We start from the raw sequence: 26,977 nt of genomic DNA, 5'->3' as shown, positions 1-26,977 counted from the left end.
CCCCCGCCCCCCCCCCCAAGAGCACAAATTTTTGTGCACCAGGCCTCTAGTCTATACTAATAAAAGGGTAATATACTAATTAGACTGGGTTGACCAGCCATCTTCTGGACATCCGACTTCTTTCCGGACAAAGCCATGGTGGTGGGGGCTGAGGCAGAGGCAGTTAGGGGCAATCAGGCTGGCAGGGGAGGGCAGTTGGGGGTGAGATCAGGTCAGCAGGGGTGGGCCATTGGGGGTGACCAGGCTGGCAGCGGAGGGCTGTTGGGGGTGACCAAGCCAGCATTGGGGGCAGTTAGGGGCGACCAGGCTGGCAGGGGAGGGCAGTTAGGGGCAATCAGGCCAACGGAGCAGTTATTAGGAGTGATCAGGCAGGCAGGCAGAGGGGTTAGGGGCAATCAGGCAAGCAGGCAGAGTGGTTATGGGTGATCAGGCAGGCAGGCAGGTGAGCGGTTAGGAGCCAGCGGTCCCAGATTGGAGAGGGTGCAGGCTGGGCTGAGGGAACCCCCTTGTGCATGAATTTCGTGCACCGGGCCTCTAGTATTTCTTATAAAAGTATGCACTCCAGCTCCTCCGGAGCAATCACTAAGCCCACTGAGTGAGCTGCATCGGCCCAGCGCCCGCCAGGTGAGACCCGCTGCAGCCTGTTCCTCGGCCGTCTCCACAGTGAGGCATGCTGATCGCTGGCAATGATGGAAGATTCAATCAAAGGCCAAATGAGCTAAGCGTGCAAAAGACAGGGCGAGCAGGCAAGCAGTGAGCCAACGAGAGGCCACGCTCCCTGCTGGCACAGACGCCGGCTTCTCTCGGGATTTGCTTGGCACTTGGCTGCTCAGTTAGACACCACTTGCGCGTGGGAGTCCAGGCCAATTATCACCTTCCCTGAGGCCTGAGCAGGAGGCAGGGCTCAGGGCCAATGAGGAAGCTTTCCACGAAGAGAACCGGAAAGAGCATGAAGGAGGAAATGATGCCCGGATGAACACTTTGCAAAGGGATGACTTCACGTGACAGCACAGATACCTCAACGTGTGCCATCACCGCTCAATCAGCTTAAACATGTTGGAACACATGTATAGCATGTGCACACACGCCAAAGAAGTTTTTAGCATGCATGTGCTCACGGGAAGCACGTTCCCTAGTCACGTGGGCGGTCACGAGAGCATGGCTGAGAGTGCGCTTTTCTCTGTCACTGACCAGGTGTGTGGCCTTCAAGAAAGTCATTCCATCCTCTCCTCTGAACATGCTTCCTCATATTTTTTAAAAATGGAGCTAATTATGTTTCAGGAATTAAAATGACAACACATGGAAAAGCACATTGAAATGTGTAAAACTCCATTACAATATTATTTATAATAAGCAATACAAAAATAAGAGAGACCACTAGCTACTTCCCCAAAAGCCTCTTTCCCATCAGCTCTGACAAGCAGGTCAAGGAACAAGAGGCCGGGTGCCCCTCGCCTGCCATGCCTGGACCACAGCAGATGCTGAGTGAGCGTTTTTCAATGAACAAAGGGGATTTCCTTCAAAAATATTTTTCATTCCTGTGAAGTCATACAGTTACAATAAGTTGAGTTTGGGTCCAAGTTTAGGAAGCTCTGAGAAACACTAACTCCATTATTTCTCTCTACGAGGTCGGGAGAACCAAGACAGGCAGCGGGGTCATCACCACGTTCCAAGGACGGCTCAAGAAGCCGAAGGGAAACCCTGCCCCTTACCTGCCACGGGGCACGGGACCAGCTCTCCCTCCAGTCGTGCTTCGACATCTCCTCCACTGCACGTGTCCCCGGAAATCTTCCGATAGCTGTCAACCCAACCCAAGAGCAAGAGGTGAGACACATCAGAGAACAGCCATCCAGGCTCCGTAGCCCTAGCTGGGTGCTCAGTGGAGAGAGCATCGGCCTGCGGATTGAAGGGTCTGGGGAACAATTCGTTCGGGTCAGGGCTCATGCCTGGGTTGTGGGCTCGATCCCCAGTAGGGGGCGTGCAGGAGGCAGCCAATCAATGATTCTCCCTTCCCCTCTGAAATCAATAAAAATATATATATATTTTTTAAAGGCTCTGTGACTGGAACGCATTCCCAGCATACACAGCGGGTTCATCTCATTTCCCCACGGAACAGGAGGGGCTGCTTGATCCCTCAGGCCCAGCGCTGCCTGGAATCAGGAGCAGCTCAGACAAATGGGAGCGCTCTCCTGCGCACAACTTTTACACATATTTCCCCCAAACTCCTGACGATGTGCCGTGCTGAAACGTATGACTTCAGATACAGGTAAAGTTGTAGAGGACCTTACAGACTTGCCCTTTTTTCTCACTGCGGATGGAAGAGTTTGCAAACATCCTAACTTTAAATATTGCCCGAGCTACTTGAAACCTGCTTGCCGAGCCCTAGCTGGTTTGGCTCAGTGCATAGAGCATTGGCCTACAGACCAAAGGGTCCTGGGTTAGATTCCGGTTAAGGGCACATACCTCCCCAGCCTGGGCCCTGGTCGGGCGTGTACAGGAGGCAACCAATCGATGTGTTTCTCTCACATCGATGTTTCTCTCTATCTTTCCCTCTCTCCCACTCTCTCTAAAAATCAATGGAAAAATATCCTCAGATGAGGATTTTTTAAAAAGACACCTGCTCACCTTAGAAGTCAGGCATTTCCAGTACGAAAGGCACCCGCTGCTCTCAGACCCAGTGTAGACCCAAGTCCCTGACCTGCAACCACTGTGAGACGTACCCTCTCGTTCTCCTGTAAGTGGAACCCGCAGGGCAGGGCACAGGAGGGGAATATGACTTCTCAGAGAACTCAGGATCCGGCACGCAAACCTCTAACAACAGGTCTTCACTCATCTTGAAGCCGAAGTCACTGAAAGGCAACGAGGGTTTGTCACGGCCACGGTTTGCATCTCAGGGTTTCCACACGCTGCCTGCACCTGCATCAAGAGCTCCTTCCATGTCCCTCTGCAGACTGCTCACATCTCTACACTAACACAATTCCAGAAGACCTTTACGTCAGAACCACAATCTTAAATCACTATCATGTGCCATAAATAAATGAAACCAAGACAAATCATTATGCTAAAGACAAAATATTAAAATGTTTAGCTAGATCCAGCACCTACCCAAAGACTCTGGCCTGCCCTCCCGGTGTTGACAGGACAAGCAATGTCCACAGACCACTAGCACCTGGCGAGCCCTTCTTGACACGACTGGGAGACTTAGGAGAGAAATTAAGGCCTGGTCAGTGTGGCTCAGAGGGTCGAGCGTGGGTCTGCGGACCGAAGGGTCCCAGATAAAATTCTGGTCGAGGGCACGTACCTTGGTTGCAGGCTCCTTCCCGGCCGGGGCCTGGTCAAGACTCCTGCAGGAGGCAACCAATCGATGCGTTTCTCTCACATTGATGTTTCTCTCTGTCTTTCGCTCTCTTCCACTCTCTCTAAATATCAATGGAAAATATCCTCAGGTGAGGATTAAAAGAGAGAAGTTAAAAAGAATAATCCCCCTTTTTTTAAAACCAAGGATGTTTTAACCTTTGTTATTTAAGATCATGTCCACATACTCCCTGACATCACCTGTGTCCCTCCTCCTGCCCTTCCGGACCCAGTGCTGTGGTCTTCGAGACCTTCTGCAGTGTGGGCCATTCTCCTCCACACCACCAGCTCCGGGAGCGGGGCCGGGGCAGGGTCTCGGTCTGCGGTCTGCCTACTTCTCCAGGCTGCACTGAAGGACGCCCAGGTGAGGCGGCTTCGCAGGCCCCGCCCAAACGGTGACTGGTCATTCAGAGGCACTGCCAGCTGCTGCGCTCTCCCGAAAGGCTTCATTTACTCTGTTTGGCCCAACAAATACTTCTTAAACACCTACCATGTGAAAACCATGTACCAGGTACAGGGCGAAGTGGTGTGTGTATAGCCTGTCATAATCCACACTTAGCACTTGTATAGAATTGCTCAGAAGAAAGTGTATTGCCGTGCCAGGCAGGTCTGATTGAGGGGCTGCTTCACATCTTTGGGGCCTGGCTGGAGCGTTCGCTAGTTACTGTTCTGTCTCCAACGGCTGAGCACCCTTGCCAGGCCGGTGTCTCCACTTTCAGCCGAGCGGGCAGTGCACGTGCAGGAGGGTTGAGACCACTCCCCCCAACTCCCTTAAAACACAGAAGACTGCAAAAGGCAGCCCCTCACCAGGAGCTGGTACCTCACAGAACTTCTGTTTCAATCACGTGTGTGCCAGCATCGACATGTATAGAGGTGTGGGCACCGGGTCAGACTAGAAACGCATTGTGTGCCCCAGGGGTTGCAGTCAGGAGTCTGAAAGCCACACTTGCTGACAACGTGGTGAAACGTAAAGATGTAAGAGGGTCTATTATACTTGGATAAAAAAAAAGATGTAAAAGAACCTATACCTGAACCAGGGCACCTGTGGGCCAGTGGTGGGGCCTCTGGGGGGAGGGGCAAAGCGGCAAGGCGGGGGGCTGAGGGGCTCAGAAGCAACCTCACTTTCCAATGCAGATGCCACTCGGGGGCTGAACTAACGGCAGATCCCACCGTCACTTGCTCTCACTTCCTCTCCTGTGGTCCATCCTCAGACCATCGCACTGGCCACTGCCAAGTCCAGGGCCACACACCTGCAAGGTCCGCCCAGTGGGCGCTGGTGCCTTCCCTGCAGCTGCAGCGAATGGACAAAGGGATGCACAGCAGCAGGGCGGCCTAAGACCTGCGCTCCCTGTATCACTGTCTCGGGCCATCACCCTCACGCTCACGATCTCACTCCCCGAAGCCCTGCTCCGTCGGGGCAGGGACAGTGGCTTTCCTGGTAATGAAGACTCAGCACCCGGGGTTTCCGGCCGGTGGGTGGGCATATGGACCAGGAGAGCCAGGCCAGGGCGCAGGACAGCCCACCAGGCCCTGGGACCTGGTTTCTGGTGTTGCTGCCAGGTGGCAGATTTTAGAGAAAAGGCATAACGGTGTCCATCAAGTGAAAAAATAGTGAAAAAATCAAAGACCTGTTAGACCACCCTGCACATTTTTTATTGTTTTCGTTTTAAGCACTTCGAAGAGGAGAGGGAGGGCCCTTTCCCTGACTAGGGCCTCTACAGTCAGGGGACCAGTCACCCAGGCCAGCACGGCTCTCGGATTAGCTACAGGTTTGGACACCACCAGGGAGCAGAGGCCAGAGGGCACCGCACTGGCAGCAGGAAGGCATCACCCAGCTAGGGGTGCTATGGAGCGTCCATGCTACTCCTAGGACCACACGCTGTGGAGGAATGTGCGTCTGAGCTGCCCAAAGCCCCTGCTCCCGGGGAGGGTGTGGAGAGAAGCAGCGTCCGAATCGCCTGTGTCTGCACTGCAGGTGCCGCCTTGGGAGTCAGACCTCGCACAACAGAGTGACCCCGGCGACCCATGCACACCGTCAGTCTCAGAAGCTGGTCCGAGAGGCGTGCCCAGGGGCGGCAGCTGTTTCAGTAGAGAACTTACTGGGTCCAACCACACCTACCCACCCGGGCCCTGTTCCTGCTGCCCAGGCCCAGGTGAGCAGCTGCAGAGACCACGGGGCCTGCAAGGCCTAAAACATTCCCTGGATGGCCGGATCCAACCTTGGACCAGAGGCACCTCAGGTGTCCGGCTTCAGTCAAGATATGTGCACTTCCCGAAGCAAACCTGAGTTTCCTTGGGCCTTAGCAGCTGCTGAAAAATGAGTCAGCTATTTGTGTTCAGTACCGGAGCTCTGCTGACGGACCCGCTGCGGGTTACAGGCCCGAGCACCTGCCTCAGGGCTCCGACCTCAGCTCTCCGCAGAGCCTTCAGACACCTCCTGCTCTCGGGGCTCATCTCCACGCACTGACCCCCCCTCCCCAGACACCCAGCAAGGCATCCAGAGAGCCCCAGTGACCTCTGCCCCCACACTGCTGCTCCCTCCCCTCAGAACGCTCCTGCCCACACATCCAGGCCTTCCTTAAGGACATCACTCACAGGCTTTCTCCAGAAATTCTCAGTTCCCAGCAGCCATTCCGTCTCCTCCTTCCCATCTGGACTCACAATGAAGCGCGTCCCCCCAGGCTGACAGCTCCCTCCCGTTAGTTACCTGTGTGCGTGTCACTCCTCTGCTTCTGCATTCTCAGCAGTCCTCGCATGCTCTGCTCAAGGACGTGTGCATGTGCACGTGTGCGTGTTTGTGTGTGCACGTGCGCGCGGGTGTGTGCGTGTGTGTCCGTGTGTGTGTGCGCACTAATATTCCCACATTTCAAATAAGGAAAGAACCTCCCTCTAGAGCAGGGCTCCTAAGAACAAGGAGCCGCCCAATGGACCTCAGGACATGCCATGTGGGGTGCCCACACGGAAACAAGCCGAGTGCCCGTTGCTGAATGAGGCTGCAGCTCCCCAGGGGGACGCTTCGCCCACACCACACGTCACTGAAGCTGAATGGGGCGAGCTGTGGACACAGTGCCCAGCAGCTGCACATGAAAGCTGCTTAACCACTATTTGCTTCCCATGATTCCTTCCTTTCCTGAGGGAAAGGGGCCAGGCCAGCGTCCACACCCCCCACGGCTGGGAAGACAGCACGGTCCGTCCAGGCAGGACGGGGACCCACCATTCGTAGTCCGCGCGGGTGCAGGAGCAGTTGGCCACCACCACGGGCCTGTCGAAGTCTTCGCCGTTGAAGCACGTGGCGTGAGGCGTCCGGCGCTTGAAGACCGTCTTGTGGCCCAGCAGGCACTGGCTGCCCCTCTCGTCTGACGGGGACCACAGCTTGTAGTCGTTCTCTGTGCAGGGGACCCCTGCGGAGGGAGACAGCATGAGCCGCTGCCCGGGGGGTTCCCGCCCGGCCGCCCATCAGTCCCGCTGCCCATGTCCCCCGACCCCCACCCCCAGTGCTGCCCCAAGCCTCTGGCCAGCTTGCTGTCAGGCGGGGTGGCACCCACACAAATGGAAGCGGCCCTCTGAAACACAGACGTTCATCTGAGAAGCTGGGAGCAGCAAGCCCGTGGGGCCTGTCGCTGACGGGGCCTCTAGGGTTTCGTCCTGATGCGCACTCTGTGGAGGTCCCTGCATTCACCCTCTGCCCGCGTCCCTCGAGCATCCTCAGGACCACTGTTCTGAGCTCCGTCTCTGGGAGGCTGTTTGCCTCCATGGAACTTAATTCTTCCCCCGGGACTCCTGCCGCTCCTTCATCGGGGCACGCTTCTCTGTGCCCACTTGGCTGCCCTCCGGATTTGGTTCTGAGTACTGGGTGGCTCCCTATGACCCCAGTCTGGGGAGGGCCTGATGCAGCAGGTGTCCTTGGGCTCAGGGGCGCAGTCGGCCTGGTCACCTGGGCTGGGGGCTCAGGAACACTCCTCCTGGGTTGTGTGGGCCTCCGGGAGGGTTGAGTTTCATCGCTGTTGCCGGTCTGTGGGCAGGGCTGACCTCAGACTGCTGAGAGGACCCTCCCATGTGGTCTCAATCCCGCAACTGGGTGTGCTGGTTCTGGGGCCTCTTGGGAGGGACTCCAGGCAGGTCAAGGTGAGATGCTGTCTGTGACCAGCCCTGGGCCACCTGGTAAGAGCCACAGATTGTTCCACAGTTGGTGGCTGCCTCTGCTGGGCCAGGGTGGGCATGGGAGGGGCCAAGCTGAGTAAGGTAGACTTCCCCCAGCACCGAGCCTGGGCAGGTCGGCCAAAGACCCAGGGCACCCCAAGACCCCGCTCCTCCTGCGGCCTCCCTCCTGCAGCTGCTGGTCAGGCTCTGCCACTGAAACCGCTCTGACGACACTCGAGTTGTGTGAGACAGGGTCCCATGAGTCTCCAGGAGGGGCGAGTGGTGCTCACAGGTTAACATGGATTCAAACTCAGCTCCAGTCTGGGTCTCAGGTCTCCCCAAGGTCAGCGCCACCCCTGGGGTCTGAGGACTGTGTGGTGGATGGGGTCTCGGGGGGTTCTCCTGGGGAGGCCAGCAGGGTTCCTCAGGTTATGACAGGAAGGTGTGGGCGCGTGGAGAGAGGCTGGTTGGGGCGTGAGAGAAGATGGCCCTCGTCTGAAAGCCACCTCTCTCCTGTGCGGCTCGGTCCCTGCCGGGCTGCTGTCTTGCTGGCACCCGGGGTGCGAGTCCTGCTCCTCTGGGCGAGCGCCTGGGCTTCCAGAAAGTCTTCACGGGCAGCCAGCATCACAGCCCGTTACACGGCCTCCTTCCTCTTTGCGGCACCAGGGCTCCAGCTGGGGAGCCCAGCAAGGGGGTGAGGACCCCGCTCCTCAGGGGACCTCTTCCCTGAGATGGCCCTCCATGTTCTCAGCTGCTGGGCGTTCCACAGTCTCCAAGCGGCTTCTTCTGTTACCCGTGGTCACGGCACTTCTGTTCAGCTGATCTCCAGCTGGCATGCAGGTCCATGGTTCTGTACTTGAGTTCTAATTCCACTTTGGTCCTGGGAGGAGGTGTGTGAGGCTCCCACCTCCTGCGCTGCCAACTCAGATCCCTGCACACCGTGGAAGCTCCCACAGCCTACAGTTCCCTGCAGAAGCAGGGACCAGAGAGGTTTCCTTTCATCTTTATTGCTGAAAGTATTACATATGTCCCCTTCCCCCCACTGACCGCTTCTAGTCCTAACCGCCCCCACCCTAGGCCTTCCCCATACTATTGTCTGTGTCCATGGGTTATGCATATATGCATACATGTTCTTGGGTTGATCTCTTTCCACCCCCAGACCCGCCCCACCCCAGCCTTCCTTCTGAGGATCAATAGTGTGCTCCATGCTTCTATGTCTCTGGATTTATTTTATTCATCAGTTTATTTGGTTCATTAGATCCCACATATGACTGAGATCATGTGATACTTGTCTTTCTCTGTTATAATGTCCTTGTCTGCTAATTCCATTAACTCTGTTATTTCTGGATTTGTTCCTATTGATTGGCATTTTTCCTGCGTATGCATCATATTTTCCTATTCTTCTCATACCTGGTAATTTTTGTTTTGATGCCAGACATGAATTTTATGTCGTTGGTTGTTGGATTTTGTTGAATTCTTTTAAATATATTTGGGCTTAGTTTTGGCAGGCAGGTAAGTTATTTGGAATCTGCTTGTTCTGGTTGAGGCCTGCTTTTAAAGCTCTAAGGCTATGAAAGTGTACTTCTGAGGACTCTATCTACTGATCCCTGTATTATCACATCGTTCCAATCTGGGTTGGGGGACAAAACCCATTCCTCATGCTGAGTGAGCTCTGGGAATTGTTTGCTTGTTTGGCACACTGCTTTCTGAACCCCACTTTGTGGAGTATGACTCCTTGCAAGCACAGTTCAGTGCTCAGCCAAAGATTTAAGAGGATTCTGCTCCACGTATTCTAGGGCAGCGGTTCTCAACTTGTGGGTCTTGACCCCTTTGGTGGTTGAACGACCCTTTCACAGGGGTCGCCTAAGACCATCAGAAACCACATATATAATTACATATTGTTTTTGTGATTAATCACTATGCTTTAATTATGTTCAATTTGTAACAATGAAATTGGGGGTCACCACAACATAAGGAACTGTATTAAAGGGTCACGGCCTTAGGAAGGTTGAGAACCACTGCTCTAGGCCATCTGTATGTCCAGTTTGGAGAACTGTCTATTTAAGTTCTTTGCCCATTTTTCAATTGAATTGTCTTCCTTTTATCAAGTTGTATGAGTTCCCTATATATTTTAGAGATTAACCCCTTATTGGATGTATCATTGGCAAATATATTATCCCATACAGTAAGCTCTCTCGTCATTTTGTTGATGGTTTCTGTGCAGAAGCTTTTTATTTTGATGTCGTCCCATTTATTTTCTCCTTAGTTTCCTTTGATCTAGAAGATGTATCTGTAAACACATTGATATGAGAGATGTCTGAGGTTTTTCTGCCTATGATTTCTTCTAGGATTTTTATGGTTTAACAACTTACATTTAAGTATTTTATTCATTTTGAGTTTATTCTTGTATATGGTGTAAGTTGGTGGTCTAGTTTCATTTTTTTTGCATGTATCTATCCAATTTTCCCACCACCATTTACTGAAAAGACTGTCTTGACTCCATTGTGTGCTCTTGCCTCCTTTGTCAAATATTAATTGAGTGTAATGGCTTGAGTCAATTCCTGGGTTCTCTGTTGTTCTATTGGTCTATGTGCCTGTTCTTGTGCCAGTACCAGGCTGTTTTGAGAACAATGGCTTTGTAGTATAACTTGATATCTGGTATTATGATTCCTCCAACTTTGTTTTTCTTTCTCAAGATTGCTGTGTCTTTTTGGGGTCTTTTTTGGGTCCATATAAATTTTTGGAGTGTTTGTTGTAGGTCTGTGAAATATGTCGGTATTTTAGTAGGAATTGCATTAAATCTATAGATTGCTTTGGGTAGTATGGATATTTTAATGATGTTGATTCTACTAATCCATGAACACGGTATATTCTTCCACTTATTATATCTTCCTCTATCTCTTTTTTCAGCATCTTGTAGTTTTCTGAGTACAGGTCTTTTACCTCCTTGGTTACGTTTATTCCTAAGTATCTTAATTTTTTTATTGCAATGGTGAATGGGAGTTTGTTTTTTTTGTTTTTTTGTTTTTTTTTTGGTTTTTTAGTTTCTCTTTCTTAGAGCTCATTATTGGTGTGTAAAAATGCCATAGATTTCTGGGTGTTAATATTGTATCCAGATATGTTGCCAAATTAATTTATTAAATCTAGTGATTTTTTTATGGATTTTTCTATGTACATCTGTGAATAATGACAGTTTTACTTCCTCCTTTCCAATTTGGATGCCTTTTATTTCTTCTTTTTGTCTGATCGCTATGGCCAGGACTTCCAGTACTATTTTGAACAAGAATGGTGAAAGTGGGCATCCCTGTCTTGCTCCTGTGCTTAGGGGAAATGGTTTTAGTTTTTGCCCATTGAGTATGATGCTGGCTGTGGGTTTGTCATATATGGCCTTTATTATGTTTAGATATGATCCCTTTATTCCCACTTTGCTGAGAGTTTTTATAAAAAATGGGTGTTGGATTTTGTCGAAGCTTTTTCTGCATCAATTTGATATGATCATGTGATTTTTGTCTTGCGATCTATTTATGTGATGTGTTACATTTATTGATTTGCAAATATTGTAGCAGCCTTGCATCCCTGGAATAAGTCCCACTTGGTCATGGTGTCTGACCTTTTTAATGCATTGATGTTTCTCTCTGTCTTTTCCCATATATGTTCATGAGAGATACTGGCCTATAGTTCTCTTTCTTTTTAGTGTCTTTATCTGATTTTGGAATTACAGCAATTCTGGCCTCATAGAAAGAGCTTGGAAGTGTTCCTTCTTGAATTTTCTGGGATAGTTTGAGGAGAATAGCTGTTCTTTCCTCTTTGAATGTTTAATAAAACTCCCCCGTGAATCCATCCAGAGCGGGGCTTTTGTTTGCTGGGAGTGTTGTGATTACGGCTTCAATTTCATCAGTAGTTATCAGCCTATTCAGGTTGTCTGATTCTTCCTGATTGAGTTTTGAAAGGTTGCATTTTTCTAGGAATATGTCCATTTCGTCCAGGTTGTCCCGTTTGTTGGAATAAAGTCATTCATAATCTGTTTTTACTCTCCTTTGTATTTCTTGGGGTCAGTTGTCACTTCACCTCTTCTGTTTCTGACTTTATTTGGTCCTCTCTCTGTGTGTCCTGGTGAGTCTGGCTATCGGAGGGGTCTATCTCCTAAGGAGCTGGTAAAAGGCTGAGTCCGTGCAGACGGCATCTTTCAGGAGCACAGAACCCTGCCTGCTTCCGTGACTGGTGCGGGCACATGAGGCAGCATGGCCGGAGAGCAATGCAGATCTTTCTGTCATTGCTTAGCAGGTACAGGGTCTTAGTGGAAGGCAGCTGAGAAAGATAAGCCAACCTGGACGATCACTTAATCTGCCTGCATTCACTCAAAATTTAGGTAGAGTGGGTTCCACAGGAATCCCGAAGCCAACCTACGTCAAAATTGGTACTTCATGTCGTTCTTATACATGTGTGTCCTTGGTCAGATTCGACGCTGCCTGAAAATGATGGGCTGTCCATTCCATTCCATTCCATTCCATTCCATTCCAACCAGCAAGTATGTGTTCAGCCCTGCTGGAAGGCGGTCAGACTGTGCAGCACATGAAGAGTGAAGACGCAGAGGACAGGCCTTGTCCTAAGGACCTTATGCTCTAGCTGATGGGAAACGACGGATACCGAGGAGAGACACATTTATAACTCAGGTCGCACGCAATGCTCCGACACAGAGGTGGGGCGAAGGGTTCCGGATACTGGCAGCCAAGCCCATTGGATCCTGAAACATGAAAGGCTTTCATCTGGTGGACACTGAATGGGAGGCATGGGGGCATCCCACACAGCTGAGACAACATTAGCCAAGCAGAGGAGGAGGAAAGGGAAGGAGCAGGGAAGGAACGAGTCGCTTCTCTCTGCCTAGACTAGCAAATCATGCTGAGGGCCCAGACATGGTGAGGGCCTGCAGCCGTGGGCACTGCCTTTTGCACAGCAGTGACGGGTAAATTTGTCAAACTGCTCATTTCAAGGAATGTTTTCCATTCATTCATTCATTCATTTATTAAATCATTCATTCATTCATATTGAGTACAAGTATACCTAAAGCTACTATGTGCTAATGACCACCACAAAATGAGGAATCAAAGAATAGCACATGGTCCCACATTAAGAATTGCCCAAGCCCTAGTCGGTTTGGCTCAGTGGATAGAGCGTCGGCCTGCAGACCAAAGGGTCTCGGGTTTGATTCTGGTCAAGGGCAAGTACCTCAGTTTCAGGCTCATCCCTGGCCCGGGCCCTGGTCAGGGCACGTGCAGGAGGCAACCAATCGATGTGTTTCTCTCACATCGATGTTTCTCTCTGTCTTTCCCACTATCTTCCACTCTCCCTGACATCAATGGAAAAATATTGGGTGAGGATTCAAATAATAATAACTGCCTAAGAAACATCTGGTATATTTCTCACTCACGTATTGTGTATGTGCCCCTCTCATTCAAATGGTCACCAACTCTCCTGAGGACAGAGCACTGCAGCGGGCGCTCTGGCTGGTAACCACGCCCACAGCAGGGCCGCGGGGCAGGGCTCACCCAGGGCTTCGGTGGCGTTGACCTGGAGGATCAGCCAGCTGTGCACATTCTCTGTGTCGGAGCCAAAGATGGTGAAGACGGTGCTCTTCTCACCGGGCTCCGTGAGGAGCCCGTACACGAACACGGGCTTCCTGGAGAAGACGGACGTCTGCCAGGTCTCCCCCTCGTTGGTGCTGTATCTGCCCAAAGGCAATGAGAGGAGCCTTGCAGTTAGTGTCTCAGGGCAGGAGCCTGGCTCTCAGGTAATACTCACCGGTGACAGGAGCCAGGGCTCCCGGAGAGGCAGCGGGTCCTGGGCTAGAGCAGAGAGTGTAAGGCTGTGCCAGAGAGCGAGGACGCGCTCAGCGACAATGCAGTCAGCACAGAGGACACAAGAGCCAGCTCGATGGGGCCCCACTGGCTGAATTTAGGAAAATCTATATATATAAAAGGCTAAGCGACCATCCGACTGTCTGACCGGCTGGTAGGTATGACGTGCACTGACCACCAAGGGGCAGATGCTCAGCACAGGAGCTGCCGAGCTACAGTGACTTGGCAGCAGCAGTTCTTGGGTGACACATCCCGGAACCAGAGAGGAGGGAGCCCAATTCCTCCCAGGGCCACACGTTTCCACCTTTGGCCCTGCATTATGTTGTTGCTGGGGTACTGTTGGCCCCAAATCTGGTTTGCTGCACACTTGCGTTTGCATTCCATACCCTGTATGACTGCAACTTTGCAGAGTGCCCTCTTGCACTCTGGGACCCCTTCGGGGGATGTCAGAGAGCCAGTTTCAGCCTGATCCCCACAGGCCAGGCTGAGGGACCCCACCTGCCAGAGGGACCCTGCTCACTCCGCAGACGCCCTTTGGGCCGTAGTGCCGCCCCAGGTGCAGCTGGCCAGGGAGGGACCGTGGGAGGTTGACTCCAGGGCGTGTCTGGCCCGTCTCACCCAGTCCTGCCCTGCCAGCCACCTTCTAATTAATTTCCTTTCAATGTGCTTGAATCCATGCACTGGGCCATTAGTGTGAACATAAAGAAGAAAATGATGATGGCAGAGAATGCACTGACTGAAGACAGAGCCCAGGGATCTAAACGGCACCAACACTGAGAGAGAAAGGGAGGAGGAAATTTATTTCTTATATTCAGTGCTACCAAATAAATGTTGAAAACAATGACAGAATGAGAAAACTGACCATTCTGTAACCCACAGTGTGACCACAAGATCATCATTAGATGCTCAAATCACTGGGTGAAGCGAGTTGGGGACCGAATGTTTACATGGTGCAAAGATGTCAACCCACAGATGAATCGTTTATTACAAACAGGGAAATGTAACTCTGAAAGCACTGTAAATAGCTCGGTATTAGTAGCAGGAAAGGAGCAAAGGGAAGGCCAGAACCTACAGGCACGTCATCTGGGCATCTTCACCAGGAGCTGCTATTTCACACTTCCCAGGGAACTACTGGTCCACTCCCTGCAGACCACTGGGGGAAGGGGCTCAACAAAGCGAAGTTGGGGTGACATAGGGAAGGTGCCTGTCAGTCAAACATAGGAGTAGAAATCACTGGCTACGCAAGGCAAGGCCACTGCAAGCCTGCGAAAATCTGGAAATACATAGTCCCCTAGAAAAAGGTGTTCGCTCTCTTGGCCCGAGTGATCCTGCAGACTGCACATGCAATGGACAGATGGACTGCAGTGGGGAACACAAGCTAAGCCAGCCTGATGCTGTCTTTCCCTCTTCTGTGCACACATGGAATGTTCCAGGACCTCTGGGCAACAGCTTTAATCCTAGCTCTGCTGAAGTCACAGCTACGCTTCCTCTATGGCAGGAAGAAGGGAAATGGGACCTTGGAAACCCAGGGATTTAACTCAATACAAATAAATGCCACTCATTCTCCCATGCAAGTCTCAGAAACTTCTTTTTCTCGGGACATCCCAAGAAGCCCACTCACAGCAACCGGTGAGGACAAGGAGAGCTCCCCACGGATAAAAATTTTACAGTGAATCTTGTAAGAATCACGACCTTCACCAAACTTGGCATCACTAATAGCAGGACAACCTGACACTATGTGCTTCCAATAAAGTGCTAAGGACAATAGTCATCTATGCGCTATTCTATGCAATAAATCCAGAATTCGAGTCACTCCACATGACAACTGGTCTGGAGTCTTCAAAAAAAATCAAGGTCATGAAAAACAAACAGAAAAGGGAGAAGGCTTGCTATAGGTTAAGAGGTGTAACAGCCAAATGCCATGAGTAACCCTTGACTGAGTCCTGGACTGGAAAAAGAAAGTAGCTATAATATGGAACCAAGGGAAAATAAACATAGTCTACAAGTAATACTGAGTTCATGTGAATTTCCTTATATGTGATAATGGCATTCTGACTGTATGGACAAATACCTTTATGTACTGGAGAAATACGGATGGATCGACAGACAGACAGGCTAAATAGATGGGTGATAGACAGAAGTTGAGAAAATTTGCAATTGGTGGTCCTAGGTGAAGTTACGTGAATGTTCTTCATGTAATTCTTTCAACTTTTCCTGAGGCTCTAAAAATTAAAAAGTTGGAGGGAAAGCATATGAGGAGGAAAGTCTCCAAGGCAGACTACATCAGGATGACAAAGTGAGCCCTTGAGAAACTGAGCAGCATCCAAGTAATTATAATAATTTTACTTATTTTTATTTTTAAATATATTTTTATTGATTTCAGAGAGGAAGGGAGAGGGAGAAAGAGATAGAAACATCAATGATGAAAGAATCATTGAATGGCTGCCTCCTGCATGCCCCACACTGGGGATCTAGCCCACAACCTGGGCATGTGCCCTTGGCTGGAATCGAACCATGACCTCCTGGTTCATAGGTCAATGCTCAACCACTGGCCACGCCAGCCGGGCTGTAATAATTTTAAATTATCACTTATACTAGAGGCCTGGTGCACGAAATTTGCACATGGGTGTGGTCCCTCAGCCTGACTGATGATCGAAGCGTGAGCATCTGGCATGGAAGGGCAGGTGCCAGCTGACCTCTGGGCCCTGGGCAGCACCTGGGCCTCCAGGCCCCCATGCACTCCCCTCCACCTGAGTCATCAGGCCCCATCTGCAGGGTGATCTGTGGGGCGATTGGGCTCCTGCCCGGCTCCCTCAGTGCCTGGAAGCCGGGCAGTGGCCCCGCCCCCCACTGCCACTGCTGGTCACCATCTGCAGGGCAATCAGGCCCCTCTTGCATCCACCTTGGCCTGGTGCCACCCGCTCACCTGCTCCACATCCCACCGAGGTCCCGCTCTTGCAGGGGCCCATTGGAGCCGGCAGCACCTCCACTGCCACCCGCTGCTAGCACCACATCGCCTGCCATGTTCCATGCCACCACCTGGTGGTCAGCACACCTCATAGTGAGCAGTCAAGGGGACAATTTGCATATTAGGCTTTTATTATATAGGAGGGTTGAAAAGGAGGAGAAAATGTGCCTATTTGCTTCATCACCCAGGAAGCTGGTGCGACGTTTAACATGAGAAACCACTCACTTAGATCTTTCATTAGAATCACAAAGATACTGAGCTTCTTCTTAGATCCCAATTATATGTAAAACTTTTCCTTCCACTTTTCACTTGTTTCTGAGATTTCAGTTTTACTCACTCAGGATCTTAATCCTTGACATAAACCTGTTCATGGCACCATTTGATCCACGCCCTTCCTCTCATACTGAGATTACCAGAATTGATCTGCAAGAAGGCTACGCGCTAAACCACTCAGCGGTTTGCAGGGCAACACAAAGAATGTGGAGCGGGACTGACTGGTCTCCTCTCTGGAGATCGTCTAAGGAGAACTTCTCAGCTGGCAGATATGCTTTTGGTTTGAGGTCATTTTGAAGCAGACACGGCAATAAGTTAAATCCTTCCGTCTCCTGCACCAGTGTGATGTGCTCAAGTATCATATCTAAGAAAAGTCACACCAACTCGGTGTTACTTATAGACTGTTTATTTTTCCTTGGTTCCATATTATTGTAGCTACTTTCTTTCTCCAGTTCAGGATTCAGTCAAGGATTACTCATTGCATTGGGCTGTTACACCTCTTTAGTCTCTTAAACTAGAGCAAGCCTTAGTACCACTTTTAGCACTTTTATTGATTTTAGAGACAATAAAAGGAGGGAGAGAGAGAGAGAGAGAGATCGCATCAAAACATCCATGTGAGAGAGAAACATCGATCAGCTGCCTCCTGTGCACACCCTGACCAGAGATCAAACCCATGACCTGGGTATGTGCCCTCACCAGGAATCGAACCCGTCGCCTATTGGTGTACAGGACAACACTCCCACCCACGGAGCCACGCCAGCCAGGGCTGCACCACTTCTGAAGCAGGGTAATGACATGCAGCATTATTTTTTAGGAGGATCTTCGTGAACCACACAGTTAAATACATTCACTGCCAGGGAAACAAACAAATCCCAAGTGTACTGATAGATGGTTTGATCTCAACTCAAAATAAGACGTCTAGTTCCCACAGAGCTGGACCCATTTGTCAATAAGCTGTGTAAAACAAAAAGGAAGGTAGGGCTATCAAATCTGCAAAGGGAGCAAGGCTAGTTATACAGGTAATACAACGAATGCCAGCCACAGTGAGAAGGGGTAAGAACACTGTCCTTTATAACTCAGGGGCGGAGAACCCACGTGAGGGTGAGAAGGAGGGTGAGGCGGCTCCCTGCAGCTCTCCCAGGAAGCGTAACCATGTCAACTGTTAGCTGCCGCCTCCTACACCCTGGAGCTGCAGCGCTGCCTCCAGGACTCAGGTCCAAACGTGCTCCTGGGTGGCCTTCCCGGTGCCTTCTCTGGGCTCCCAGAGGGACACTTTCCAAACCGGAAGCCTCCTGAGAGGAGAGCTGCGTTGGTGCAAGTACAAGGGCTCTAGGAGCCACTGATAGTACCATCACCCTGCCAGGCGCCCAGCACAGAATGGACACCAATTCCATCCTCACGACCGAGTCAGCACCTGTGTCTGGGTCTTTGGGGTCAGTGCACGGACACAGACTCCTGTCAGCAGGAAGCCTGCCTGAGCCGGTCCTGGCAGCGAGCTGCGCAGGTGAGGGAGCGAACCCCCAACGGCCTCTGATTTACCAGTTCAGACACGTCCACACAAGCAAAACAAAGCACCCGCTTTTTGTCTCAATTTCAGTTCCCATTGACCAAGGTCACAGCCTCAGGGAAGAACCGAGGCAGAAGCTGAAACAAGTAATAGTCACTCTGAGTTATCTGTGCTCCCCAGGAAGAGACAGACACGGATAATTTAAAAGAACAACGCAAAGCCCGCTTTACGCGGTGTCCCCACTGAACCGTGAGTTACTGATGGGACTCTGCTTCCTCCGAGGCTTGGGGTCAGAAAGCTCCCTTCAAAGCAGGCCTTCCCTGCCCGGCCGGCGGGGCGCAGGGCTGAGCATCGACCTATGAACCAGGAGGTCACGGCTCGATTCCCGGTCAGGGCACAGGCCCGGGTTGTGGGCTCGACCCTCAGTAGGGGGCATGCAGGAGGCAGCCGATCCATGATTCTCTCATCTATGATGTTTCTATCTCTCCCTCTCCCTTCCTCTCTGAAATCAATAAAAATATTTTTAAAAAACACACATTCCCTTCATCTAGCCTCTTTCTCCATCCAGCTGGCTCAAAACGTAACAGACTCACAGTGGACACAGGAAGTTCCCAAACGGTGCCTCACTCACCTTTGTACCCTTGGGACCTAGAACACCCGGTTCATTACAGATGTTAACAGATGCTGGGGTAACTGACCTGAGATTCTGCCTAACAGAATACGCCCCCGTTCCAGCTCGGGCCCTGACTGCTGACCGTCACGGTCACGGGATTCCTTGTGCAAATGAATAAGGAATTGGACACATAATTAAAAGGAATTGCCAAAAGGAATCAGTTGGTGGTCAATGGGAAATTAATGAGACAGCCAATAAATGCTCCGAAACTCGGGAGCGAGCCGTGGCTGTGGAGGAGGCCCGGTTCGAGTCCTGGAGCCTCAGACGCCCCTGGCATCCAGAGCGGCCCAGCAGCCATCGCACACGCCTGGGACGGCGATGTGTCCGAGGATGTGAACTGACTGCAGTGTTACCTCCTGCATCTCATCTGGGGAAGCTGCCAGCACGCAGCACCAGGGCAAAAGCAGAGCCTTGGGAGAAGCAAAAAAACTGTGAGCAACAGACCGAGTCAGTGCCAGGTGGCCACACAGAGTCGGGCCAAGTTCAGACTGATATTTGGGACACGTGCACTTATCAACAGAGGCATCATATTTGCAAATCCCTACATCATACTCACTGACACTCCAAACAGCCTGTCCACACAGAACAATGCTACAGTGTCCGTGGTCCCCACAGTCCACAGCCAGTCATTTCTAAGTGTCCGGGAGGCAGCGGGGCCCGGCCACAGGTTTTCCTGGTCACATCCAGCACCAGCTGGTGCCGCCAGGACCCTGCTCCCTGAGCCCTGGCAGGAGGTGGGGACAGGAGTCTCATGACCACTCGGAGAAGCCAGCTTGCAAATGGAACCTGTAGAAGCTACACTCGGAAAACCAGGCACCGACCACGGTCTGCTGGCCACGGGAAGAATAAATGGGTTCCTGGGAAGCCAGACTATGTCCCTACTCTGTTTCTCTCAGTCGCTGCCCAACACCACACACAGCAGGAACTCCTTCAGAGATGGGAAAACAGCCTACTGGTCACTGGACACGCTGCCTCACAGGATCAGTGCTGGCTGATGGGTGAGATGGGATCAATAAGGTAAACGCATGGAGCTTCGTGTGGGAAGTGTGCTCTGGCTGCCTCATCTGAGCCAATGCCACCCGAATGGAGATACCAAGTGCCGCACACACAGCCCTCGGTGGGCAGTGCCCACGGCCCGGGACCGTGCGGGCCACGCCAGGCACTGGGACCCGGCTTCTCCCTGCTCCAAGGCCGGGCTGCTCGGCACACGTCAAATTCACCGCAGGGGAACCATCTGCTAAGATCCCTTCTGCAAACCATCTGCCCCTCTCAGTGCCGGCCCTGCTTCTGCAGGCTTTCCTCCTGCACTGAGCACGACAGGCAACGACGCCCTCCATCGCTCCCAGGATTCACCGCGTGGTTCTCCTCACAGCAGGGAGCAGTGAGGCCCGTTTCCCCGACCTAATGCTAACAGAATTCACTCTGTCCTAAGGGACAAAAGCAATCAAAGGCCTGGTTTTGATAAAATCAGACTTCAGGCGGCAGAAGTTTCAAACTCCCGACATTGTTGCTTTTCCGAGCAACATGTTGAAAGGAGCGCAGACATAATTTAAAGACCCGAGTGCCAGTCTCCCTGTCGCTAACGAACGGGAGACGCTGGGCAAGTCCCTTTGTGTTGCTGAGCTCGGTCTCCCATCTGTAAGATGATGTGATTACCCCACTGTCCCCTCTAAAACCACTGGATGACAGCAAAAGTCAACTGGCTACCAATCTGCATGAACCCTGAAATCATTACTCACGTATCGTGGTTACTTACTGTTAGTGGCTACACGAGTAAATGTCTGTGTGTAACACGCAGGGCAATGGAAAACAATGTGACGAGCGGTAGTTTATTGTTAAATCACGAGTGACTTGTATTTAAATGGAGCTGTACCGTCTCAAATCAATAAAATTATCTCATTATTCCTGCTGGCGCCCGGGAGCTGGGAAGGGCAGGTGATCACTCCTATCGTGTGGAAAGCGAAGCTCAGTGGTTTCCTCACATCACAATTGTGCTGTCACACCCAGGGCGGCAGGGACAGGCCCGTTATCACCAGACTTGGATGCTCTGGGAGGACAGTGGGGTTAAAGGACAAGCTTCATCAGACACTTACTTCAGCTCATTGGTCTCCATGCCCTGGGCGATGGCCACGAGGATGCCGCCGTGGTCTCCCCAGGTGTAGTAGTGAGGGCCGGGCAGCGCCTGGAGGGAGAGGACAGCGCTGACACCACTGCGGGGAGTGACGGGCAGAATCGGCACACGACACACACACGTGTATGCCACAGAGATACATGCATGTGCATGCACACACGTACACAGCACACATGCACACCAAGAGGCTTACTTGCCACATGCGTGCACACACACGGAGGCACACACACAGAGGCACACAAGTATACATGCATACATACAGAGGCCACACACATGGAGACACAGTGTACATGCACACACACAGAGGCACACAAGTGCACATGCACACACACATGGAAGCACATAAGCACACACATGGAGGCACACAGGCACACACATGGAAGCACACAAGCACACATGTATGTATACACGAAAGCACACAAGCACATAAGCACACACATGGAGGCACACAGGCACACACATGGAAGCACACAAGCACACATGTATGTATACACGAAAGCACACATGCACACACATGAAAGCACACAAACACACATGCACACACATGAAAGCACACACGGAATAACACAAGTGCATATGCATACATATAGAGGCCACACACACGGAGGCACACAGACACACACGGAAGCACACAAGCACACATGTATATATATACACGAAAGCACACACAGAATCACACAAGTGCACATGCATACACACATGGAGGCACACAAGTGCACATGCATACATATAGAGGCCACACACACGGAGACACAGCGCACATGCCACACATGGAGGCACACAAACGGAGGCACACAGGCACACACACGAAAGCACACAAGCACACATGTATATATACACGAAAGCACACACAGAATCACACAAGTGCACATGCATACACACATGGAGGCACACAAGTGCACATGCATACATATAGAGGCCACACACACGGAGACACAGCGCACATGCACACACACATGGAGGCACACACACAAAAGCACACAAGCACACATGTATACATGAAGGCACACAAGCGCACATGCATACACATGAAAGCACACAGAAGCACACAAGTGCACATGCATACACACATGGAGGCCCCCAAGTGCACATGCACATGCACGTGCACACACACACACACACAGACAGTGTCTGGGTGTCCAACCTATTGGCTAGAGGTGAGGTATGTGACAGTTCTCTGTAACTGTGAAAAGCCAAGCAATGTGGGGCTTTATGACAATCTATATACTAGAGGCCCGGTGCACAAAATTCATGCACTGGGGGCAGGGGGGGCGGTCCCTCAGCCCTGCCTGCGCCCTCTCACAGCCCGGGACCCCTCGCACCTTACCACCCACCTGCTCGCTGCTCCTTACTGATTAGCTTGCTGCTCCTTAGCGCTGCCGTGGAGGTGGGAGAGGTTCCTGCCACCGCTACTGCGCTCGCCAGCCGTGAGCCTGTCTTCTGGCTGAGCAGCGCTCCCCCTGTGGGAGTGCACTGACCCCCAGGGGGCAGCTCCTGCATTGAGCATCTGCCCCCTGGTGGTCAGTGCGTGTCATAGCGACCGGTTGTTCTGCTGTTCTGTCGATTTGCATATTGGCCTTTTATTACATAGGATTGCATATCTAAATATGGAAGTGCACACAACATTCCCGATAAGCAGCGGCATGAGGACAGGACCTATGCATGAGCTCTTCTGAGAACCCCACCTATCTCAGGACATCACACTCAGCCTGCAGGAGGCGCTCTGACCAAGGTTTTGGCTGAGTTCTGGGGGCTGCCCTCCCTCCCTACCCCACGTGCAGCAGGGCCTCAGAAAGCTACCCCCTCCCCCCCGCCCCCGGACGAGAGCAGAGGCACTCCCCTGGCCCTTGAGGCAGGCAGGCTGGTGAAGAACTTTCCTTTTACAAGTTTGGGGATTCCCTAATGTCCAAGGACTAGAGAACTAGCTGTACCCTCCGAACTGGTATAACCAGCGCCTGAGGACACACGTTAATTACAAAACCTAAGGCAAAAGCCGTCTTCTTCACAGAATGTGAAGAAAGCACCTGCAGATCACAGCTCAGAGAGGAGGCTTCATTTCAACGTCAATGATACACAAGAGTAATAAATCGCGAGGCTCCGGCCTGGCACCACAACGACTATATGATCGTTTACTAATGATCAGCCGATATATACTGAACACCCACACCTGCCAGACGCTACCAGGCCCCAGGGACAAAAAAGTGAGCAGCCCTGGCTGGTTTGGCTCAGTGGATAGAGCATCGGCCTGTGGACTGAAGGGTCCTGGGTTCGATTCCAGTCAAGGGCACATTCCCGGGTTGTGGGCTCCATCCCCCGTGTGGGGGTGTGCAAGAGGCAGCCAATCAATGATTCTCTCTCATCATTGATGTTTCTCTCTCTCCCTCTCCCTTCCTCTCTGAAATCAATAAAAATATATTTTTTAAAGTGAGCCAAATGGACATTGCCTTGTGCTCATGGAACTTATAACCTTAGAACATTTATTTCTTTAAGTCTGTTTTTGATTCAAAGTAGCATTTTTGCAGAATCACAAGCGCATACCACAAGGTGTGCGTACAGATCAGTGCAGCGGACCCTGTGTGTGGCTCCAGGTGCTTGTTTATAATCATAGTTAAGATGGGTGCCTGCACCACAAGCATGTGCGTTCCTGAAATACTGGCTCAGTGCACATGCTCACACAAGACCCGAGGTGGCCTGACCTCTCGCCACCGGGCGCCCGCACTGCTGGAGACGTACACGCTCATCTTGCTGGCCAAGTTCTTTCCCACTGAACCTGAAACACAAGAGGAACAATGACTTTTTATTCAAGAATATGTCAGGTAATCAACACCTTGTCCAACTAGAAATTCTGAGTAGGATGCAGCAACTAAGTATGTCTTAAAACCACAGAACAGCAGTTACTGCGGCAGAGGTGGGTGGCCACCATGCAGTTGGCTGCACGTGAGAAACGGCTTACCCGGTAAGAACAGGCAGAGCACACTTACCGGTGGCAATAATGAGACCAGGAGCCGACTCCTTGGACAGGATGGGCATCCTCCGCAGCTGGAGGCTGAGCAGCTGGCTGAGCCGCTGGGCCAGGTGCAGGGAACAGCCCTGGGACAGCTACAAACACAAGTTCAAGGCTCTGTCAGCAAGTGGTGCGAAGCCTACGTCTCTCCCAGACGCTGAAGCCCGTGAGTGGGCATTGCAGCCTGAGGCAGAGGAAGGGGCCAGGCCCAAAGGAAAGCAGTCCCAGCCGCTGGCCCCACACTGCACCGACGCCTCCCATCAGAGAAAGAGAAAAGTGCTAAAAAACTCCGCTGGGACTCAGCAAAACAGCAACCAGAAATCAGCATCAGCTCAAGGAGACGGAGAGCTACCGATCTCTCCACAGTCCCCAGGGATTCTCCATGTGAGTCCCGGGACACAGCACGAGTCGAGGCCCCGAAGGAGCCACAGGAAACGTTTCAAGAATGCCACATCTGTACCAAACACGTCTACAGGGGTTCACCGGAGACTTCAAGTTGTTCAAACTGACCTGCATCACTTAGGCTGCAGGTTGGTTCTGCAGGCAAGGCCTCTGCGTCGGGGCGTGCCTGACTCTCTTGGCCAGAAATGGTTTCAGATGTGTCCTGCACAGGCTCACCCTGTGGGTGCTTACGGACAGGTAACAACGGTGACCTCGTTTGCTAGATACACCAATTTTTTATACTAAAAGGATCACTAACAAACATCCATCTGGCCAGCATCACAGTTTGGCAAGTGAAAACTATAGCAAATCGAGTTGGGTCCCAAAGAAATATCTGCCAACCTCTTCCACCTTTCTCCTTGTCTTTCACCACCTAAAATCAGAAGGAGAGACTAAAAGCCGAGGAGCCGTCATACAGTTCATTTGTACAGTGATCAGTCGATGACACAGGAAGCTGACTCTTGACAATGCCATTAATTCTATATAACCAGGCTTAGCCCCCGCCACAAGCTGAGAAACCCTGCCGCCATTCACATCTGACTCAGGCCCAACTCAGAGATCTCGAAGACACTGCTGAGAAAATGAGGGTCTGCATGTACCAATGGGATGTGTTCAGTCAAGAGTTGGTGCAAATCAGAAGATAAATTGGGGAGTACATTTTTGAGCAAAATGTCCAAAGAAGTTTTCCCAAGAACCACAGATACTGTATATATTTAACCACAGACAAACAAAATTCAATAACCCAAAAGACCAAGTAATTGTCTCACTAAAATGTTATCGTTTCTCCAAAAATCAGTACTACTTGTTTTTATCTGAGTCCCTCTGTCTGCCTACTTCACACCCTGGTCCTGTATGTGTGATGAACACAGAGATGTGGTGATTGGATAGAGTCAGGGACCATACCTGTTCTTTTGCAGGAAAAGAAAGGAGTTGCTTGGTATACGGGACTATTTAATGGGCCCAAATACTGCATTTCAGTACCCTTAACTTTTCTGATGAAGCCACAGACAGATGAAATCAGACAATCCTAAATTATATGCAGAGGGGGATTTTAAAAGAAATGCTATAGAAATAGCTTCCAGTGGGAGAGGTTGACAGAAGTTCCTGGTGGGAAGCACAGTGGTGCCTCGGTCGTGTCTGAGAGCACGTACCGGCCAGAAGACATGCCAAGAGCACACACGGCCTCAGAGCTCAGAGCAGAGCGAGGAGCAGTGCTGTGCAGAAACAGCAAAAGCAAAACCAAGATTTCATTCCATCCTTAAACACCCACAGGCACTTCATAATGGGCTGTGTGGCCCTGCTGGCTCTCACCCTGGAGTCATAGGCCCCCACTCCATTTCCTCACCTCCCTTCCATCACCTCCACTGCTGAGAACTCAGTTTCACAGAGAGATGATGTCACCCAGAGAAGTGCAGTGTGAGAAGGTGGAGACAGGAGCGCACAGGGGCCAGCAGCCAGCTGTCCAGGATCACAGAGCCTCCTAAGCTCACACTGTCCGCGGTGCCCTGTGTGTCCACAATGCACCTCAGTGTGCCTCGTACAGAGTTTGGGAACTGTGCGTGGAGAACAACAGATAAAGCTGTGTATTAAAAAGCCAACTGAGATGAAAGCATCCGTACCTCGCAATCGATTTTTTCTCCATATCCCGTGACAGCCGGGGCCTGGAGAAACTCCCAGGTGCCCCCTTTGTCAAAGGTGATGACTGATCTCATGTTCTCCTCCTTCAGGGAGCCGTTCACCAGGGTGGCGATGTAGACGCCCTGCAGCCCTTCCACGCGGTGGAAGTCAGCAAATGGCTCACTCGCAAAGTACCTACAGAGAATATGAACAGCGGGGGCTTGACGCGCTGCTTCTTAGTATGTTTCTATTGTAAAGAACATAAAGTTTAACCATGTTAAGTTGCACAATCCAGTCGCACTGGTGGCCTCTGGACTCCTCCTTCTCTCATCCAATCTGTCAGCAAACCTATTAGCAAATGGTCAACATGTAACCGTTCCTATTATCAGCACTGCCCTGGCCTGGTCACCCACAGCCACCTCCACTGGCCTGGTCCTCCCACAGCAGCCTCCACTGGCCTGGTCACCCACAACCACCTCCACTGGCCTGGTCCTCCCACGGCCGCCTCCACTGGCCTAGTCACCCACTGCCACCTCCACTGGCCTGGTCACCCACGGCCGCCTCCACTGGCCTGGTCACCCATAACCGCCTCCACTGGCCTGGTCACTCACGGCCGCCTCCACTGGCCTGGTCCTCCCACGGCCGCCTCCACTGGCCTGGTCACCCACAACCGCCTCCACTGGCCTGGTCCTCCCACGGCCGCCTCCACTGCCTGGGTCTCTGCAGCATTTCCCAATGACTCTCTGGCTCGCACTCTCACCGCCTCCACTGGTGTGATTCCAGGCAGCAGTGAGTTTGGCTTTTTTAGAAGAGAAGTCACTTCAGCAGCAGATGCGCTACAACTGGAATTACCGAGATTAGCACGGCCCCACTAAAGGGTGACATGCACATTTACGAAGGCTCCATATTCTTCTGTCATTTAAAATTTTTTCAAATAAAGTTTTTAATTAAAAGTAAAATACGCCCTGACCAGTTTGGTTCAGTGGCTAGAGCGTCGGCCTGTGGACTGAGGAG

At 51.6% G+C, this 26,977-nt stretch overlaps 1 protein-coding gene across 1 annotated transcript in view; it reads right to left on the bottom strand.

Moving 5' to 3' along the window:
* SORL1 (sortilin-related receptor, L(DLR class) A repeats containing) overlaps positions 1 to 26,977 on the bottom strand; it is a 136,287-nt gene that overhangs the window by 80,493 nt on the left and 28,817 nt on the right. Inside the window, exons 9-16 of the mRNA XM_014541910.1 lie at positions 25,966 to 26,158; positions 23,883 to 24,000; positions 23,598 to 23,671; positions 20,864 to 20,952; positions 13,041 to 13,219; positions 6,569 to 6,755; positions 2,721 to 2,849; positions 1,713 to 1,798 (exon numbers count right to left, since the gene is read on the bottom strand). Coding sequence (XP_014397396.1) covers positions 1,713 to 1,798; positions 2,721 to 2,849; positions 6,569 to 6,755; positions 13,041 to 13,219; positions 20,864 to 20,952; positions 23,598 to 23,671; positions 23,883 to 24,000; positions 25,966 to 26,158 — 1,055 coding nt within the window. The remainder of the gene's footprint in view (positions 1 to 1,712; positions 1,799 to 2,720; positions 2,850 to 6,568; positions 6,756 to 13,040; positions 13,220 to 20,863; positions 20,953 to 23,597; positions 23,672 to 23,882; positions 24,001 to 25,965; positions 26,159 to 26,977) is intronic.

Source organism: Myotis brandtii, unplaced genomic scaffold, assembly GCF_000412655.1.
Source record: "Myotis brandtii unplaced genomic scaffold, ASM41265v1 scaffold1074, whole genome shotgun sequence".
In the NCBI taxonomy this organism is placed as follows: Eukaryota; Metazoa; Chordata; class Mammalia; order Chiroptera; family Vespertilionidae; genus Myotis; species Myotis brandtii.
Note: the sequence above shows the minus strand (reverse complement) of the source record. Positions and strands in the feature narration are given on the sequence as shown.